This window comes from Gossypium hirsutum, chromosome D12 (genome assembly GCF_007990345.1).
Source record: "Gossypium hirsutum isolate 1008001.06 chromosome D12, Gossypium_hirsutum_v2.1, whole genome shotgun sequence".
Taxonomy (NCBI): Eukaryota; Viridiplantae; Streptophyta; class Magnoliopsida; order Malvales; family Malvaceae; genus Gossypium; species Gossypium hirsutum.
In genome coordinates, this window is record NC_053448.1 from 37,452,957 (window position 1) to 37,475,744 (window position 22,788).

Here is a 22,788-nt window from a genome sequence, read left to right on the forward strand (position 1 = left end):
AGCATTCTTGCTAGGCGAGAAATACTTCATAAGGAATTTTTTTGCTAACTCTTGCCATGTTGAAATTGAGTTTTAAATTAAATCTAATATTTATCTTGATAAATATTATATTAACTTAATATTAAAGCAATAAAGTTTAATCGTAGTTGAACTCTCTAAACTCTCCCTATATAAAGAAAGCCTTTGGTATTTATTTACACACACTTAAATTCAAGAAAAAGTTGTAGAGAGAAAATTCTCTGAAGAGATTATTCTAGAAAACTTGTAAAGATATTTTTCTGATTTATAACTTGACTCAAAAGTTTAGAGAAATTGGAAAATTACCCCCTCGTAATTTTTGTGAAAATTTTTCTCATTGGATTCGAGCCCACACTCGGCAGACGTGAGCTTGAGCATAGCGGAAAAGATTACTCGGTTAAAGTGCTCTTCTTAGACGAATCGAAAAGGTACAATTTTGATTAAATCTTTATTACTTTAGATATCACAACCAAGATCTTGTTTTTGAAAAATGTTCAAAACTCTTGTTTTCCTTGATTTATTTTCCGCTACGTTTTCCAAACCCATTTTCCAACACACCATAACTCAACATCCGGAGTTTCAGGCGTACTAGAATCTAACATTGCCTATAAAGCCAGATAACTTTTCTAACACCATTAGAGCGATAACACTCAAGGCCCTATTCCCAAATTTTCCTACGTTACGAGTTAGGGGTTGGAAGTCAGTTTCTATGTCCAACCACATAGACTCATTTATATTTACTCTCATGAGGGTAATTCATGAGCGCCTTGTGACCAGAAGGGCCTCTTCTAAATAGCATACAAGATCCTCGAAAGTCAACTACCTCGTTTGAATCAAAAAGACATCGCACTAGCTAGGCGTGTTCTTGTCGATGGTTAACAGAGCGTAGCCATGAAGGCTTTCAACGTCAACATCGCCTCTCCTAATACAAGTACGCCCTTCTCTAGAATATGCAATTGCGTTCTTGTATTTGTTCCCTATCTTAAACCAAGACAGAGGCAAGCGTTTATACCTGAAAGACTAAGCCAAGCGCGATGTGCCATGCATATAGAGCTTCTTTTTTCTTCTTCCTTCATTCGAGAATCAACTAAATCATGCTCTAATACCAAGCTTGTAATGCACTCTACCGACCCAATCGATCGGGTCCGTGTATTAGGTGTTACGCCTAAGGACTGACATACTTAGACTCCTACTTTACTCTCGACTCGCTTATGTAACTATTCTAATGATGGTTTATTAAAATTTCTTTAACTCTTGTTCTGAATTTCCTCAAGTATTTCTTTAAGAATATATTTATGTACAATGTATGTTTCACATATTCATTCAAAATCAATAAAGTATGAAACTTATCGCATACATCTTGCTTTTACTAAAAACATAAACATTTTGGCCTTTAACATCTTAAACGCAGACTTGACTTCTCCATATAACTTTCTGTACAACTTGTAATTTTATAGCCTTCCTTGGCATAAACTATGACTTCTTATCCCATTCTCTGAGTAGGAATCTCTCTCGTAAACTTCTCTTCTATGTATGCACATCACCACAAATTGTCGCTCTACTGGTGTAGCCTTAGCATCATCCCTCCGCCCGAGATTCTTTGTAGCCTGAAATAGGAAATAACTTATGTAAGTTCTTGAAAACTTAGTAAATCTCTATTACTTGTTTTGATATGTCGTAGTGTACTAAACACTTTGCGTATTCTTTGGCCTATGTCCTTCTTTGGTGGGTACTTTATCATTCCTTATAGTGTAGTTCATACGTAATCGACTAAGAGTTCCTTAAGAACGTACTACATGCCTCATTCATTACTTTTGCATCCTCTTATCCATATCGGGTCCTTACTCTTCTCGGGTTCGCCACATATTTCATTATGGCCCATTTTACCTTACTGACTATTTTCCCTTTTCATTTATACCTTACTTTCCCTAGATTATCACTTCATTTTTCCTGACACTTGCCATGTTTCTGATACCATATCTTTACTTTTCCTTCAGAGAGTCATTTACCCAGACTTCGTTATGTTGGTATTTCATTAATAGAGTTCACCACAAGGATTTCATTTACCAGATGGCCACGAAGGCGTGCTCTTCTTTTGAGATAACCACATAATTCCTTGCACAATAGATAGATAGCCATAAAGGCGACCAAACACAAACACAAGATAACCATAGAGGCATTTCTAACATCAAATAGCCACAAAAGCATCCTCATATAACAGACTTTGCCAAGAAGGTGCATTTAACAGAATTAGCCACAGAGGCTCTACTTTAACATTCTTCGCCACGAAGGTGCATTCACAGAGTCGGCCACTAAGGCTCCATGTAACAGATATCGCTGCAAAGGCTCACGTATAATAGAGAACAGCCACAGAGGCTTCCACTTATCAAAGAACAGCCACAAAGGCTTCTACATTTCGATAAATGGCATTTTCGATGATAGGGATTTGCTTAAACACAATGTCTTGAGGTTTGCCTCTGATCGCCTAGTACTCGCCCAGTCGTCATTTATCTTCTTTCCCCATATGGCATCATAGTCCAAACTAGGTCTTACACTATGTGGTCTTCTTTTCCCCATATGATGTCATAGTCCCAAACTAGGTCTTACACTATATGGTATTTTATTCCCCATATGATGCCATAATCCCAGACTAGATCTTACACTATATAGTCTTCTTGACATGACCATGGACTTTCATATCAGAATTCGTGTTTACTATCCAAAAAGATTCTCACACAAGCAAACTCAACATGTAGACTCATACTTAATAGACTTACTCTATCAGACTTCTTCACATTGATGCATTACATTTTCAGACATGTAACTCATGTACTTGAACTTCATGTAGAGGCTTGTTCATGATAGAATCATACTTTCAGAGACATTCATGATGTACACATTTTCTTTAAAACAGAAACATATCATCAAGCTCATTCTTTCTTCATAACAGAGGCATGTCATCTTTAAGCATCACACTTGCACATCTTACGTTTTTCATTTCATAGATTAGCCTTTCAAAACAGATAAGACTATCATGAAAACATGCAAGTATGAGTCAGTTCAGAGACTCACCTGTTAGCCTCAAAGGCAGCTTAAGCTTCAAATTTAACCTTTCCTTATAACGTCATCAACTTGACTCCAGATCCTTTGCCTAGCCAGACATTGCATCCTTTTTTCCCTCGATAAGCAAAAACATTTCATTAGAACTCATTTGAGTAACCTTTATCATCACTTTTTAACCCTGACGTAGCTTCATTTCCCCATGCATACTCATAAATCTGTGTTTTCAACAAGCAAAATATGGGAACTAACCTTAACAGAAGGCAGATTTCTCAACAAACCAGAGCTTTCAGACTTAGCTTCTAGAGAGAGACGTTTCTCCCTACCTTAAACCACAGATTTAAAGAGGAATGCAACCCTTCTTTAACTTAACCTGAATACTCTTTAATTAACCCAAGTCTTCTTTGGAACTAGGCAAACGTCACATCAGAATTGAGTTATTTTTTACCATTGTCTGCCACTTTCCAGAACTTACTTAGCTATCTCATTAGCCTTCAACTTTCCTAATTCTCATTCAGTTAGTTCCAAACCAGCCTATCTCCTATATTGACTGGCACGTGACCATCTTAGTTACGTTTATGCTATATCATGGGCGTATACCCATTCCTTTAGTTCATTTATCTCATGGGTTACCAGTTAGATTTCATTTATCATCATAATCTGACTAAGAACTCGTGTGCACTTATTTATATCAGAGTTCGCCCAATCTTATACACCCAAAAGAGTGCATCTGGGCAATTACCATCTCACCAGTCATACTTCACCTCATCCTTATTATGATTCTTTAACCTTGCCTATTACAGAGGGCCTTACAAAAAGAACACTCTTTGTTCGCCTATTCTAAATGCAAAGATGAATCCTTGGGTGAACACTACTTCGCTAATCATGCTTACTCTTAGTCATGCGCCTTATCACATATATTTACTTACATGTTACTCTTTCTTAATCCATTACACTTGCATTTCTTAAAAGTAGGCCTTTACTCATTCGGAGCGTCTAATACACTATAAGTACTAATGTTCTTTTCCTTTAGTTCAAAGTCCCGACAAGCTGGACGCTTTTAGAAAATAACTTACACTTAATTAAATCCCGTGTTAGGCACCAAAACTAATTCCTTAAGCCTTATACACGTACTCAAAACTTGCTCCTTGTGCCTTGCTTCTACGAACATCGTTCTGTCACTAGAACTTCGCCAGTTGGGGTGTTACATAAAACCCTAGGCCTAACAACCCTAAGAAGTCATTTAGGTGGGATGAACCCAAAATTGGTATCGCCTATCTGTGAACATCCCAATCCAGTTTGGACTGTGAGATCGAGAGATAAGTAATTCTTATCAACTCATTATCTAACAACCCATTTTTAAGGTTAATTGGAACAGTGGTTTTGGGACCACAAATTTAAAGAAAAAATATTTATTTTATTATAGTTTACAGCATGATAGAATTATTGTGTGAAATTTTTGTAAATAAATTTTACCGTTTAAAGGCTTAATTCGGTAAAAAGGACTAAATCGCGTAAGGCGTAAAAATTGAATTCTATAAGCTAAAAGCATTAGATAGTTATGAAATTTCAAAGTTAAGGGTTTTATGTGGTAATTAATCCATTGGATTTATGAATGGACAAATATGTGCTTTATTAATGAAAATTTCAAGGTTAATTAATAAGGTTATAATGGTAATTATGAAATAAATTAAGTTAAATAATAAAAACATGGTGTCATCTTCACCATTTAATTTCCACCATCGAAAATGGATGAAGAAAAAACAGCCATGGATGAAGCTATATTCTACCTAGCTTGTGAGCTAAATTATAAGTTCTTTTTGTTCTTATTTTAATGATTTTTACATTTTTGAGATCGTTGCTTCGTAATCTAGCTAGCCCGTGCCTCTAAATTCAAAACTGTTAAAGATTTAACATGTTGCCATTGTTGGATGCTTGAGTAAATTGATGATTTATGATAGATTATGAATATTTGATGTTAAATTTTCATCTTTTATAGTGATTTTTGAGAAAAATGTCAATTTTTGACTAAATTTTGAAATATGGAAATTTAGTGTTTAAAATGTGAAATAAATTGAAATTATGGGCTGATAGTAATATATGGAAAGTTTGGCTAGCTTGGGTTTGTGTTTAATTTCATGAAATTGTGATTTTATGTGATAAGGACTAAATTGCAAAAATGTGAAATTATGGGGGAAAAAGTGTAAATGTACTTTAAAGTAAATTTTGGATTAAATTTAATAGAAGATAATTAAATAAGTTATTTTTGATATTATCTAGATTTAGAAAAGCGAAATTTGTAGATCAAGGGAAAATCAAAGTATCGGATTAGTCGACCTAATTCGTCGTTTCAGGGAATGAGGTAAGTTCGTATGTTTAATAAGCATTAAATTATACATGTTTAAATGCTTAATTGTGATAATTATGGTGAATGCTTAAATATTTAATTTAAATGTCATTACAATGCTTTGGAAATGTTCGACGGAGATTTGACAAAGCAAAAGTCCCGATTGAACCTTAGGAATAGGTAGGATACAAATGTCATTACATTAGGGTTACCAAGATTACGTGTAAGACCATATCTGGGATATGGCATCGATATGAGATTTCGTGTAAGACCATGTCTAGGACATTGGCATCGATATGTGATTTCGTGTAAGACCATGGCTGGGCTATTGGCATCGATATGAGATTACATGTAAGATCATATTTGGGATATGGCATTTTACGGTACTATATGTACGAGATCTCGAGTATCCTTTAGTATTCCAAATGGTTCAACGGGAAAAGTGGATGAAACATGGTTATAAGTGATGGTACAACAAAAGCAAAGTATTCATGACAGAAATCAACAAGTAAGTGAAAGTTGAGAATGAAAGTACGATTGAGTTACGCAAGACAGGTACGTACAGGACCTATGTGAGAATTGAATGAAAGTGAATTGGTGAGTTCATACCGTATTATGTATATGAAATAAGAAAAATATGCGTTTAAATATGTTGTATACCAAAATGTGCTCATTTGACTATATGGAAGTATGAATTGAATGTTATATGAGAATTAAATTGATTAAACTTGTGAAAGCTAAGGTTAGCTATGTAAGTGATTATGTGATTGAATTGTGAGATCATATGAATTGTGTTATACTTTATGTAATTACGTAAATGTGTTTAATTGCTAATATGAGTTTATTAGCCGTATGAATTTACTAAGCTTTATAGCTTACTTTGTGTTATTTTTCTATGTTTATAGTGTTTCGAAGGCTCGCTCGAGTTGGAAGTCGTTAGAGATCCTATCACACTATCCAGCTATGGTTTCGGTACTTAAAAGATTTGTAATTTTGGTTATGTGGCATTATAGGCTAGTTGGTTTGTTAAAAGTATAAGTGATTTTGGCTATTGATGCCTATATGTTTGAAATGTATTGAGCCATGAGATTTGGCTTGTTTATAATGTGAGGTTTGATATGTAGATGACCTTATAATTGGTATGTGATTGTGGTTATTTCGTAAGCTTTAGTAAAGTATTGATGCATTAGTGGAAGTGTCCAAATTGATATTCACGATTGATGAGTAATGGTATTTACGTGTTTGTTTATATTGGCATTGAGAGGTTAGGTTGTAATTGAGATGATGAAAAAGGAATGGAGTATTTTAGGTCTAAAAGACATTGATTTACATGTCTTGTTAAATTGGTTTAAATGATGATTGTTTGGTTAGATAATAAATCATATTGATTTGGTATGTTTGTGGTTAGACAAAAGTTTGTGTATGAATAGATGAAATGGTTGAATTGGTATGGCATGTTTGATGCAATTGTGGTTAATGTTTGATGCATGAACTCACAATGTTTAAGCTTCCTATTGTGTATAAAAAAGGTATATTTTGTGCTTGTGTAGGGTTGACCCTTATGGTTGGTGAATTGGCCTTGCAAATGACCTATATTCGTCCACACGGCTGTTCACACGGGCATGTGACGTCTGTAACTTAGAAAATTCTTAAAGTTTCGAAAATTTTTATGTGTAACCAGTTTAGTCCCGAACCTTCTTAAAAGCATGTTTTAGATCTCGTAGACCTATTTAAGAGACAATGTGAATATGAATGAATGTGATATGATGATACATGATCAATGTATATGAAATGTTTGTATAATGATGTGAATTGTTCGGTAATGCCTTTTAACCCTAGTCTGGCGACGGATACGTGTTAGGGGTGTTACACATTAGTTTAGTGGAATATTGGGAGATCCTACTAGATTAATGACTAGTTGATTGAATAGAATCCAAAATAGGAATTAGTTATGACCACCGAAGCGAGTTAGTCTTCTATTCTTAGAATTGATCAAATCGACAAATCAATTTTATGTCTTTATTTTATGCATCTTAATTATTTTTATAAAGTATGAATTTTCATCACCTTAAGAATTATTGTAATATAATTTAGTTAAATTACTAATTAGATCTATTAACGTCGAACTTAGAATTAGTTTAGCTTCACCTCCCTTGGGTACAATCCTTGGAGTACTTCCATACTTCGTTGTATAAACGATATTACAACTTGACTTGTATACTTGCGGAAACCGCCTAACAATAATATTTGGTTGCAGTATTCACACTTTGGACATTAGTACGTCCAGTGGCGGTCAAGTTGTTAGTGCCATTGCCGGGAGGTAACGCCACTAAATTAGTTTTAATTTTTTGCGTTTAATAGAATAATTAGTAAAATTTTAAATTATAGATACAATTTTGATGTTTTTTTATTACTTTTATTGTTCTTTACTAATGTTTTTATTTTTCCTTGTGGTTTTACTGTATGACTCGAAGTAGGGGAACACCTATAGAGCCAACCACTGATCCAATGAGAATAATCCAGAGAAATCATCATAAACAACAACAACAGCAGATGCAAAATAACCCACCTGCTGCAGTTAACCTAGCATGAGAAAATCTGCTATTTGACAAGCCTGACTTACCAGACTTACCACTGTTGGAAAGCTGGCACCCCTACGGCACAGCAGAAAAATAAAACATTCGGCGATCCTAACCATGGATCCATGTGTGAGGAATGAATCAGGGTGAAATAAAGGTTTCGAAATTACCGAATCTTTATTCTGAGTAGACAACAACGCCTCAGCAACGAGTAATCTGATCTACTATCAAACCAAGCCGCAATCTATCGTGACTCCAGCCTCTACGTAATCCACCCAATTGACAATGAATGGAAGGAATCCCCAAAACTGTTTTTGGAAAAGGCTTTGCTTTGACGGCTGCTAGACCCCAAGCAAAGAAAAAATGGGATTTTTATATCTATTTTTAGGGTTTCTAGAAATTAAATAAATATAACAATGTTTTAAACCGAAAATTATAATTACATTAATTATAATAATGATTTCGGTAAACTATATATTTATTTGAATTTATATACTAACCAAATTCATGTTCTCATTATGCGTACAACAACCTTGTACATAATGTGTTCGATATTTGATTACCCAATTAAATTAATTCTATAATTAATTTAATTCAAGCGACAACCAAACACAATACCAACTATGTTTTATTCCGTTCATTTCAACTATAGGGTGTGACCCTGTAAGTTCTTGTAACGTTAGCAGTAATACTAGAATGATTCCAATGTTACAAACTATGAGTGGCACCTAGCAATGCATCATTGCTACCTAAGTCACAAGAAATCATGATTCGACATAACCTTTTTATGATTAACCTTTCATGTAATAATCCTTAAGTCCTTTATCTCTGGATTGGACACAAGTCATGGAATAGTCACACTTGCATAGTCCATTCCATGTTCCTTGATATCTTAAGTAGACTATGATATACAAATAAGTATGCCATCTCATATCAGCTTATTTGAGCATGGCCATGCATTTCTAGTCTCACTCAATCAAGTGGCCTAAGATATTACTCCCATTATGTAGGAGGGACTTATCCTATATCGATCAACCATATCCCTCTACATAGATCGTGGTATATCCAACATCAACCTTTATAGAACAACCAGTTACGGTGTACATTTGACTGTATCAAAATATACAACTCACGATGTTGGGATTATGATGATCTCAAGTCTAAGGATCATATACATATTAATCACTATGAGTAATGTTGTGACATTTACATAATAATCCAAGAAACATACTCATAACGGGTCAGTCCAGTATGTTGTTCTCTAACACACATATTCATGCATCGATTTTGACATTCCATATCAATGACAACTCTTTATCATCAATCAACTACATGTTAGTCTTAATGCATTATTGCTGTCCTATCCAACAATAATACTTGACTAAGGACCCTTTAAGAATAATCATATTATTCTCAAGACATTATTATAAAATAGTTTATTTATACACACAGAAAAGAAACTGAAATAATAATGGTAACGCCTTATATTAATAAACATGATAAATCAAGTATGTTATTACAACCATCTCATGATTAATCTTTGGGCATACTCTAACAACCACCACCACTACTGTTAGACCCACCAATGGCTTAAGAAGAACATACTTTAAGAGATTACGCACTACCAAATTAGGACATGGTATAAGGTGTTCGGCAAATAGTTTTGAGATTAAATCGACCATGATCCAGATGATACAGAATAATCTATGGTTCAAAGGGACAATGACGGAGGACACAAATCAACATCTAAACAGTTTATTCAACTTTTTGATACTTTCAAATTTAACGGGATCACTAATGATGTTATTTGTCTTCGGTTGTTCCCCTTCTCCTTAATAGATAACGCTTTCTCTTGGTTAGATTCGTAGGCACTAGCATCCATCACAACATGGAATGAACTTGCAGAGAAGTTTCTATACAAGTTCTTTCCTATTGCAAGAAGGTCCAGCTCAGGAGGGAGATTGCAACGTTCAAACAACTAAAAGATGTACTACATACGGGTAATGCATAATAGTTATGGAAGGGTATCTGTTATGTTTGGAATAGGATCCGGGATGGTGTTATATAGAATGTTGGGAATGGATTAAATGTGGATTTTTGGAGAGATAATTAGGTTAAAAACTGGGGACCACTTATTGATATTTGTACACAACCCGAAGGAATTCCTCTTAAGCATGTTCCTGTAAAGGATATGATTACACCGAGTGGGGAGTGAAACTGGACTGTATTCAAATCGAATTGATCACTGCTAGTACTTTTGAGCATCTCTTCCTATAAGTCTCCTTCAACATGTGACACGAATGATCTTTTTGTATGGAAACATGAAAAGAAGTGCTTTTTTCCGTTCGCACTGCTTATTTTATTTCTTGTGGTGTCGACATGGCTAGGAGTGGTAGATTTTTGCACTGAATTTGGCATCTTTCGAGACCATAGGTGAGCAGGTCGATTTGTGAGATTTGTGAGAGTTTGGCATCTTTTGGTACAAAATCCTAACCAACAACAATCATGTGAAAAGAAACCTTACTCCAAACGGAAGCTGTAAGATTTGTGAGAGTTTGACTGAAACCATAGGTGAGCAGGCCGAAAAAGAAAGGAATTTCTCATTCAATTTGGAAAAATGGTTTGAGAGTAATCTCTCTGATCCTAACCATTTTGCATGATTATTCAGGAACCTAGTTTGGTTATAGTTTATTTTTTTTTGTACCAAAAAAAATACATAAAGAGGTATCCGGAGAAAGCCAATGTTGTATATTTATATAAATAAAGAGGAGCATGTTACAAACGGAAATACAATCATAAAACCAAATTACAATAAAAAGGGATTTCAATTATAAAGAATAAAAAAATTGATAATAGAATATAACGATAATGAAAATCGTAATCAAACATATAGATATGGATATTATGCAAGGAAAAGACGTTAGTTCCCCTCAATATTCAGATTATTTAACATTAATTTATAACAATAATGTTGTCTTGAACACAAGTGACATTTTTATTTCAATTTTCAGTACGTATTATTTATACACAGTTAACTACATTAGAACACTGGTTGGTATCGATTGTTGGGGGTAAGAATGGGAAACAGAATTTCTTTTATAATATCGAATGATATGATTTGTCCCACGGGCCATAGCTACGGATCTTATTGCATCCTCTTCTGCGCTTACAATAACAATAGACAACATGGCTAAGTACCAAGAAGCGGTTTTATAATGTCTGGGTGCCTTCGCCATCATCCAAAGTGCCAACCAGACATTTTTCTAGCAAGAATTCAGCGTTTACCCAAGCATGGTATTTGTCTTGTACACAAGTTAAGGAAAATAAATAGCTTATACTTTCACCAAGTTTGGAGCCTTCGTCCAAGGCACCAATACCACTGAAAAACATGACCCTCATATATCTTAAGCCTAGCTTTCAAGCATCTCCATTGAGTATGGCTGTATCTAATTAACACCACCAAATTGGAAAAAGTTAAATCCTAATATAATATGTTTATTTGAAATTGTACATAACTAAGTACTGTAATCCTAATCCAATCTTATATGCAAACATTATTTTAACTGAAAAACATGTAAAAATTGTTGTTACCTCGGTGCTCTCCCCAAATAGATTTTTTTTATTTTTTTAAAAAAAGAAAAAGGATACTGAATAAAGATGTAGAGTCTTTCCCCACTGCCTTCATGAGCATATCAACACCTGAGAAAAATAGCATTGTCAAAAATAGCTTGATAGCCTTTGTAGACAAAATATAACTATTATAGCACTAAAAAATTCATGGATAAAATCATTAAAAGATTTTGAGAATGCATGGTTACATTTAATATATAGCTCAATGATTCCACCATAACCAATAGTGTCGTCAAACACATCAGTCTATGCTTAACTAGAAACTTCAAGGTTAAAGATTCAAATTTAAGGGGAAATAATGTTTTGCATGACTCCCTCAACAAGTTTACTGATCAACCAATATCATAGACCTAACTCCAACGAGCCGGAATGAGGCTAGCTGGGTTGACACAAGTGCATCAACAAAATCAAGAATCAATTTTGTCAGATAGGTTGTTTTATTTCTTTATAACCATTTGAGACCTATCTTCATGATTCCTCCATTGTTGTCTTCACACAAAAGGAAGAAAGAGAAAGATATTCAAAAATGATTTTTATATTTAGGGGAAAAGAGCAGACAATTTGATAGACCTCTAACATGATCCAATCTAATCCATAAAGCAGTGTCAAACATTAAACAGTGATGCTGATGCAGTGGAAAATCTGAACAGCTAAGGAATTGAAACAAATTAGTGAACGTAATTGAAGAGGGAAAACAACAAAGGTTCTGATTTTTTTTCCCAGCAACTTATTATCATTAAAACTCTCTTAATGATAAAACAAAAAAACTAATCATATTAACCCTCTAGGAGGATACTTACTAGAACTGTTACTAAGAGTCCTATTAATCGTCTACTAGAGTATTTATGCTATAACTCTTACCAAGAATCCTATGCTAACAAAATAATGTGAAACACAACAGAGACTCAAATAAAATAATGCAAAAACAAACTTTGAATGATTAAATTAAATATGATGCTTATGCATCAATCTCCCCTGATTTAGGGAAAAGACAGCTCCTTCAGCCGCAAAAACTTTGACCACCTCCTCATAAACTTAAGGATCAAGTTTCCACAACTCATCTTCTGGAATCCAAGTACTTTCACCACCTGGTTTTCCCAATCACTATCAGAAATCTCCTACAGGCACCACCCCTCCTTGATTTAACCTCTTTTACACTAAAAACTTCTTGGACAACCTCACTTTGCCTTTCTGCCTCCAAATTAGCTGTTAAACCCTACCTAAAAGAATATGACATGCATCCATCAACAGAACATAACACGAAGCCTCACCTCCTAAATTACCACCCATAACAAATTTGACTATACATTGAAATTTGACAGATCCCAAACCCCTTTTTAACCCACAGAATTGTATTGACACAAATGCTTCTCCAAAGGTAACTTTAACATATCCACAGTTTTTGGAGATAATTTTTTGAACTCCCACTATCAATAATCGCTTCACATACTTTAGAACCACAAAGAACATGGGTCCTAAAAATGCTTCATCTCCTCAAATCTTCAGTCTCCTATGTGGCTTGTTGCGATTAACCATCTTACCATCAATGATTCCACTAGTACAAGGTAAATATTTACATTATCATCATCTTCCTCACGATCATCGTAGATGGGATAAGAGAGTTCTTTGCCGCCTTCATCATGTTCAAATAGGTTCAGCCCCCTCCTTGGACAAGCAAAAAAGAAAGCTTCACTTGTGGTGACAGGGCATGACCTTTTTTGCTTGTCCTAGAAACATTTTATTTGAGTCCCACTGCTTGCCTTGGGCCTTGTTCTTCATTGGGTTCTAAAAGTGCTTTTGGAGCCAAAGCACTTTTGGCACCATAAGCAATAAAGAACAAGGTACTTTTGAAGTTAAAATGCTGTTCAAACCAAACGCAAAAGCTAGAAATTCTGGCTTTTGCATTTGAAAAAAGCACTTTTGGAGTCAAATAAAATTTTTAACCCTCATCTATAATCTAATGTATCTTATGTAATAGTTATATTGGTATACAATTATTTTCCTATTAAAATCTATTTCAGAAACATAACATTATATATTTGAATTTGTAATAATCATTTTTTAATATTTAAAATATAGTTTATATATTCAAATTAAATTTTACAAACAATTCATATTAATTGCTTTAAAAAACATGTAAAATTTATATTTCATATATCAAAATATTAATAATATCATATTCTTATATTTTTAAAGAAATATCATAATATTAATGAAATTTAACATCATTTAAATGCATATTTCTTACTTTACAACATTACATCTAAAATGGACTTTTTATTTCTCAAAAGCATTTTTTGATAACATTACAAAACACTTGAACCTTAAACCAAACTTTTCAAGAACACTTCTCAAAAGCAACGAAGAACTAGCCCTTACTAAAGTTGGACCATGTTCCACCCCACACTCTTCCTTATATTGCATTTGTTGGTTTCTATTGCAATCCCCCATAGACCTTGCTAGAAGAAGCAGTTTCCTTACCACAGTAACTGCCTTTGGAAACACCATCTACCCTACTAGATAAAGGTCTCCTTGCACCATAGAGTAAAACTCTTTTCTCATCTTGTAAGTCATAACATCGAGCATCTTCTAAATTATAGACACAAACCATCCCCAGTTCATCTCTAATACTTAAATCCAAACTCACAAGATAACGAGCTCTTAGCTGATCAATAGTTTCATTCAAACCAACTCTAATGAACAGATTACTAAATTCAGTAGCGTAGTGATCAACAGACTTATCAAACTGTCTGAGCAAGTAAAATTTTCCATAAAGTTCAACAGCATAAGCTGCTGGTAGAAACTGTATCTGCATCTTCCCTTTCATGTAAACCCAAGAGCCAATTTTTTGCTGTCCTTGACATGATCATACTCTCTTCCACCATTGCAGTACAACGCCATTTAATTTCAGCTTCACAAATAGAAGCTTTCTAGGTTCAGCCACGGGTTTCCACTCAAAATAATGTTCTACTATGGCTTCCCAATCCACATATTCTTCAACATGTAATGTCCCATGGAAATGATCCAGTAGAGTATTTATTCTAGAACTCTTACTACTTAGAGTCTTATACTGATAAAATACCATACTCAAATAAAATAACAGAAAAACAAACTTTAAATAATTAAACTAATATGGCACTCCTGCATCAGATGCGTTCATTGAAAACCAAATCCAGAAAACTAAAAATAAGAAGGAATATTCTTTTCAAATTATAGAGTTCATAGGAAGATAAACCTTCAGATAAATGCCACATATCCCTATACTGCAAAAACTAGAAGCTGACTAGAATAGAAGATAGACTTCCAACAAATAATAAATATGAATGCCTTAGAGAAAACTGCAGATTATCTACTCGGGCCAGATAAATCTAACACAGATTTATCAAAGAATAGAGTGTTCATTCTGTCAAAGGTTAAAACTTCCACAATTGAAAAACCACGTACGTACCTCCAGGGTGAAACTTCATGTATGGAGATATATTGTAGACACGTCCTTTCAGAACAGTCCACATGGAACCTTCTTTTTGATTTTGCTTAACTTCACTCATTGAAACAAGCCTCCTATTTGACTGCCCTTTCAATCCTGAAACACAATTTTTGGTGAAATATAGAAGAAACATGCAGTTGGCATTACATTTGAAGAGTTAAATGAGAGGGGAACATCCTAGGAAATGTTTTGCGTCATACCTGCAAGGTCAGGATGCATTTGAGTAAGCTTAAGCCAGTCCATTTGACTATATCCCTTCTCAAAAGGAACCTTGGTCCGAGGTGCAGACTTTCTGGTAGAACTTCTTGCTTTTTCTGACTTCATTGCTGGAGCACCCGCATCTACAGATGCTACTTGTCTTGATGATTCACCTGATGATTTCAAACATGAAGCATCAATAACATTGAAAGTCAAAGAACCAACAGTAGCCTGATCTACAAAGGTAGCATTATTTGGATGTTTATCTTTCCAGGGAAAACCACCATTCTTACTACTATCGCTGCAGTTTGAGGATCGTCTTTAATGGCAATACCTGGTGATTTCAAACATGAAGCATCAATAACATTGAAAGTCAAAGAACCAACAGTAGCCTGATCTACAAAGGTGGCATTATTTGGATGTTTATCTTTCCAGGGAAAATCACCATTCTTGCTACTATCGCTGCAGTTTGAGGTTTCGTCTTTAATGGCAATACCACCAATATCAGCTGCAAGATTCTTTTCCTCCACACCATTTTGATCAGTCGGTAACCCAACCTAAACCAGAAACCATATATTTAACTATTCTTACAAAAAAATGATAATATCCGGCACTCAAGTTTATATCGGGAGTAAAAAAGAACAACACATCTTATTCTTGATACATTACGTCAATACACCAAATGAAAAGGTGTACTTTAAGGTCATGAAAATTATAGAATTTAACTTGCCTTACAAAAGGTGAAATCATCATTGCTGTTGTTGTCCATGCTATGAGGGGGACTAAGATTTACAAAATCAAGTCAGGCAACAGTTCCTCTCAAGTGATACAATTACAGCAGCTCTTACACCATCTGCAATTTCAAAATCAGAAAGATTTCAGAAAACGATGATATAAGAATGCCATTAATCAAGGAAATAAGGACAAATTACAAACTAAAATATTAGAATCTGTTGCTCGGACTCGCCTGAACGAAGGCAACACCCTTGTCGACGCGGGTAAGGACACAGGAGATGTGGCCGATCCGAAGAAAAGCACTGGAAAAGAAGAAAAAGTACGAGAGGGTGGAAAAAGAGGGAAATAAAAACCCGCCGCTGGAAAGAAAAGAAACTAGGGCACAGATGCATGCATGGGCTAAGGGTTTATGGGCTTTAAAGTCTGGGTTTTTTTTTAATTTAATTAAAGTTTTATTTAGATCTTAGTTGAATAATAAGACATTATTTCAAAATAAATGTAAATTAATCAATATGTTTAATAAATTTTTATTTATAATGTGAAATTTACCAACTATTCTTATTTTTATTTATGGATCATAATACTATGTTAAATTTGAATTTAATATTCTAAAATCTAAAAAGAAATAAAAGAATGTTATAAAATAAAATGATAAAGAACAAAAAAAAGAAATAGGTATTTAGTCACCAATAGGAATATTTATAATACTTCCCTAAAACCTATATTTATAAATATAAGAAGTAAACGAAATCAAATTCTGCTCCTCACGGATATTAAAGTCCTAAGTACATCAAGCTTCTTATCCTAAAAGACATACACTTTATAATAATAAAATATTTATAACATTCCCCCTTAAATGTTTATTTATAGATAACATGCCTCGTTACAATTTTATTAAGATAAAAATCATGTTGGAAAAAATTCTTAGTAAAAGAAAAAGAGTACACATATCTATAATATGGATAACATGCTACCTCATTAAAAGTCTTATCAAGAAAATTGACAAAACCTCAATTAAATGAAAGATAGTACATGTATTTACTCCCTCTCATGACAACATCACATGATATCACATATTCTACATATTTAAATATTGAATATATTAAATTTGCAAACGATCATTTGAAGAGATTTAATAAATGTTTATATCATCATTCTTCTAAAAGTCATAAGTGAGAAATAATCATAGCAAACTTTCATTATGATCCTTCTATAAAACACATATGTTTAAATAATTTTAAACCATATAAATATTTACACAAACATATTGAACAATTTTCCAAAAAATTATATATGCTTCTAGTATTCTAAATCCTTTAAGGATTTTAATATAAACTTCACTATATAGTAATTCATCTAAAATTTATAACAACAATCATAAGTCGCATATCAAATCTTTCATTAACTACCACACTAATAAGATATTTACAAGTTATTGCATTCAACACAAAAGAAAATATTTTCATAATCAATGCTAAGACTTAACAAAAAACTTAATTTTTTTATTTTATTTTCACAAAACTTACTCATTTGTATCCTATTAGTTTTATACGTTTAGATGTATGGACTACTGGTCCAAAAACTTCCTCAATTTAATTTTACTTGAATTGTGTATTTCTATTTTAGTCAATCTATTCCATGTCTATATTTCTCGACAAATTTATTCAAGATCCACATTTCCTTTCATTCTTTCAACATTGCAAAACTATTGTCAACAACTATTCATTTCAGTTCCAAATTTTTTTATTGACATAACTTACTAAGATCTCTTCATTTTCATTATTTTTATCTCCAAGTGTCACACTTGGAAGCATTAAATGGTAAGTATAACAATAATTCTGGATATCTAATTATAAAGCTTTCTGTTTAAGAAGACCTTAGTGTAATTATGTGAATCTTGTTAACTGAATTGGAAATTGCTTAGACTTCAACTATTAGTCTCGTTACATTAGAACTGGTAATTTTTTAGTGGGAAACATTATGACGAGGAACATTAATTTTAATTCTGACGAATTAGTTTTGGTGAATGAGTGTACGAAGGTTATATAGGAGATGAATATCATTCTCCTTAAAGTAGTCTCTCATTTTTGTATTCATTATCTTTCTTCTATCTTCTTATCTGGTTATTTAGTAAGAGAGACAAGTTAATGAGCAATCTGCATGGGGGGAGAAATTGAGAATTTAGTAAACTAGTAATCTTTTAACTCTTCTATATCTTTTGATTGAGGAAAAGAGGGAGAAAATTAAGGATTTCAATTAATTCATTAAATTTGTATTATGATGATTAAGGTCATAGTTAGCCTTTAAAGTTTCTTTGCATGCAAATGAATCATGGTTTCCTTTACATGTGTATGCCTTTGTTTTGATTCTGATATGGTCAAGCTTAGGTAACTAAGAAAGAGGAGGCTCAAGCAATAAGGGCAAAATTAAGCAGATGTAGTCAGTATTAGCTTTTAGGTATTTTGTTGGTGAGTTTCTGAACTCAAATCCTCAGTGTTTTTTATGTATATCAGTACTGTGTTGTTGTGGTATGTTTGATTTCATGTTCTGCTGATGATGAGGAGATGAATTATTATGAGATGTTTTTGTGCTATTAAAGCATGCAAAGTGTTGATTTGCAGATGCATGTATGGTTGAATATATAAGTTTTTTTTTGATGAATTGTTATTGGTAAAGTAATTACTGAAGGGGTTATCATTAATATGGTCCGATAGAAGATATGTTTAGTATGATCTGTGTTGTGTTATTCGCAGTATATTTAGTTGAATGTTTGCTATATGTCAATCATGAAAATGAATGGTATGTGAAGTATGGAGGGATGTAATGGCAGATGAAAGATGAAATGTCATGTTGTGCACTCTATGCCACATGTTAATTGGTTTTACGGAGGTTCGGGTGGGTTGTATGAAGAATGTATACGCATGATATTTGGCTTTGTGAATGATCGATTGGATTGTACGAAGATATATGCGCGCATGTATATGATAACCTTATGTGGATTCTTTCAAGCATAAGACCATGCAGAGTCTAAGGCTTAAACCTCATGTATGTGAGTAAGCTCCATGGCCATGGGCACACGCAAGATAAGACAGTCCGCTGGACTTATCTCATGTTTCAAGTTACGACAAGTCGCTGACTTATTCTCAAAGCTTCATGACAAATTTATACGTGGAATTCCACCATGCGAAGTCCACGAAATAGTTTGCATATAAGAATTCATATCTATATGGATCCGCATGTATGAGTCCGCCACATATGAGTCTGCATTCATGGATTTTTTATCTGAATCTGTATGTATGGAAGTCCGCTAGATTATCCTATGAATCAAACCATGGTAGTTTGCTGATCTTATATTCATATTTCAAGTTTTAAGAGTTCAAGAGACTATCTTTCACAAAAGTCAATATGGACTATATTTCAAGCAAGAGATCGCATAGGCTTGTCCTTATGTTCAAGCTACAAGAGTTCGTATAAATTATTTTTCTCAAGCCAAAATCTGCAGGGATCTTCTTTCATGTAGGAGTCTGCCAAGGACTATCTTTACATCGAGAGTCCGCTATGACTATCCGCCAAACAAGAGTCTAGCATTGACTATCATTTACAAATGAGTTCATGAGTATGAACCCGCATATATGAACTATGATTATGATTCTGTATATAAAGGTTCGCAAGTATGGTCTGTAAGTATGTATTCGCCAAGCTCGAGTCCACGTATATAAGACTTTATGTGTAAATTCGCATGTAAAAATTCTCCAAGTGTGGATCTTCATGCATGAATTTTCTAGAAACAATCTATCATACATTAATCCACAATGATAGTAAATTACTAAGGTTGTCACACCCTATATTTTATTTATTTATTTATTTATTTGCGCTAGTTCATGACATAATGGATTTAATAGCCTAGTGGTTAAGTGTGTGAATTTATTCCAAGTGGTGCCAAGTTCAAACCTCCATAATATCACCTTTTTAATTAAAATTTTGACAACTTAGGCTAGTGTGAACACCTTTGTCGTCCAACCCACATCTTGCCATACTTGGGAAGATTCCTTCCTTGATTACAAGGTCAACATTCCTTTTTTTCTCCCCTTTTCACTCTCATGATCCCCTTTCCATGCCTTTGTTCCCCCAACATGCCAAATTTCCTCCCTTATCTTACCTTGGTCGACCATGAACCTAGACATATCCATTTCACTTTTTATTTTTTCATTTTTCGCTCCTCCCCTCTCTTTGCCGTCCACCACCTTGCTCCTCCCCTTTTCTCTCTTTTTTTTCTTCCATTTCACCACCTAAGTTACCCTTTTCTTCTCATTTCTCCTCCACTCCACCACCACATAAGGCTATTGCACCTCCACCTCACCATCATCCTTCTTTCGCCGTCGCTGTGTCATCGTACTGCCTCCATAACGCCACCACCTACCACCACCGAAATTACTGATTTTCTTCTTTTCTCCTCCTCTTTTTGTAATTGATTTCTTTAACCTTTCAATTATGAGTTTTGTTCATAAAAAGATTATCCCACATTCTATTTTTTCTAAATTTTATTTTTATAATATGATTTTCTCCATTTAGTGACGAATCCTCCTCTCTAATCAATATTTCGTGGGAAGAGTTGAGTCATTTTCCTCCGTTACCACGTAAGTATAGTCGACCCACTATTCTTGTTACACTCTTATATATTATATACATACATACTTGATTAAGACAACGCTAACCATTTTGATTTATGGGTTTCACTAAAGTGCAAATAAAAAATCTCGGATTCGTACCCCCACTTGTAGAAATGTGCGAATAAATCGAAAGATTACATAAGTATCTCACCAAATCGAATAATTGAAAGATTATTTATTTTAGTAACCTATTCTAATACATGTGAATTGTTTTAACCTTAAAGGCTTGAGAATTAAACTCTTTCATTAGAAGTTGGAATCGGGACCATTGCAAACAAAATTGCAAAGGTGTGGGGATTTATTTTTGTTAACAATGGTTGATATCATATATAATCAAAATAAAGATATTATTTCAAATAATTAATTATTGTTTAAATAATTATCTGAAAAGTGATATTGGGCGAATATTTTAAGTGTTCGTATAGATTGGTAAAATTTGTTAAAGGAGGATTTCAAGTAAGTGTTTCCAAAACTTCAGAATTGTGATGAAATATGGGAATGTGTGATTTTTCTATTAAAAATATTGATGTGTGATTTCCTTACACTCATGACATGTGATATATGGCGATTTGGATAATATGTGTATTGTAAATATGATATTGCTACATTGATATTTTGATTCATATGTGATTATGAATATTTTGATTATGATTCACATGTTAAGCATGCTATTGTTCTGCCTATGACTTGCATGTTAAGCATGCCATAATTCTGATTTTGATTCACATGTTAAACATGTCACTGTGTTAAATCGAAAATAAATCTAATTCGCATGTAAAGCATGCCTACTGTAAAATTCGTTATATATGTCATATCACATGGATGGGGTTAGGATAACATGTACGGAGGAAGTATCTAGCAGTATATCTGCAATTTTTGGTGGCTTGACCACACAATATTTTGTATCTGACAGTATATCTGCAATTATCTGGTGGCTCGACCATAATATTCTATTTATAGTAGCTCGACTACACTATTTAGTGGCTTGTCCACAATATTGGTGTGTTATTGGATGAACGAATTCTAGGGAACTCATTATAGTGTGTAGCGAAGATAGGTAGGATTTGTTTTCTAAAACATTTGCACTGATTTTGAAAAAAAAAGTTGCATTGACGTCATTGTTATGCATTCTAATAAATGTGATTCTATGAACTGAATATTGTATGAATATGATCTGCTTAAACTAATGTTGTTATATGTTAATTTTTTGTTATTATGAATTGCAACCCACAGTGAGCTTTTTAAGCTTACCCCTTTTAGTTCTGACTTTTCAAATAATAATTGTCAGATCCCAAAAACTAGGTTAATAGAAATTGGGTTAATAAACTGACAGTGGTCATGTTTGATTTTTTTATGACCTTAGCAAATTTGATAATAAATAAATATCAATTATAGTGATTGAGTAGTGGTGGAGCTGTCTTTGATGATTTGAGTTCGAATCCCCTCCCTCTTGTTAACTTCTATTTGGTGCAAATTTGTTTTAAGCCTTTAAGACAGGTCATCCCATGTTTTTAAATATTTTCTGTTAAAATGATAACACGTAGTTAAGTGGTTAAGTGCTTAGTTAGTTTCCTATGGGTCCTAGGTTTAAATTTCTTTATTAGCATCCATTAATTAATTTTTTTTGTAATTTTTCCCATGTGCTATATATGTTTCCGTCCAACTTAGCTTGCCATAAGGGGAGGAGAACATGATCCTATTTTCACTCCATTGTCCCCATTTGTTGCCTTTTTCCTCCATTTTTGCCTTATGCAAGGTACAATGAAACTAGACTAGGTTGACCACTTTTTGTCATTCAACCTCCTATTCTCCTCCTCTCATTGTTGCACCACCCTCCTCTCCTCCCCATTTTTCTCTAATTTTCTCTTTTGTTTAAGCTTTAAACCTTCCCCTTTTTCTTTTCTTTCACTTTTTCCTCCATCCTTCTTAGTTGTACACTACAAATATTTCACCATCGAACCACCACCCACCACCCATCACCTCTGCCCTCTCATTTTTTCTCTACGAGCACCGCCCTCCTCCACCGTGTCAACCATCGCGCACCACCACTAAATTCCTCTCTTT

General features: G+C 33.8%; 1 protein-coding gene across 2 annotated transcripts; it reads right to left on the reverse strand.

The window, feature by feature from the left end:
• Window positions 1–10,928: 10,928 nt before the first annotated feature.
• Window positions 10,929–16,447, reverse strand: LOC107945534 (cytochrome b5 domain-containing protein RLF). 2 transcript variants are annotated; one of them, XM_016879587.2, is made up of 7 exons: window positions 16,287–16,447; window positions 16,050–16,172; window positions 15,654–15,876; window positions 15,322–15,492; window positions 15,083–15,217; window positions 11,653–11,703; window positions 10,929–11,306 (listed from the first exon to the last, which is right to left on the reverse strand). In XM_016879587.2, exons 2-7 carry the CDS (start codon window positions 16,086–16,088, stop codon window positions 11,215–11,217), a joined length of 711 nt encoding a protein of 236 aa, XP_016735076.2. In that variant the 5' UTR covers window positions 16,089–16,172; window positions 16,287–16,447; the 3' UTR covers window positions 10,929–11,214. The 2 variants fall into 2 exon arrangements, with proteins under 2 accessions (XP_016735076.2, XP_016735077.2); XM_016879588.2 differs by having other exon boundaries at window positions 10,929–11,450; window positions 11,596–11,703.
• Between the last annotated feature and the right edge of the window lie 6,341 nt (window positions 16,448–22,788).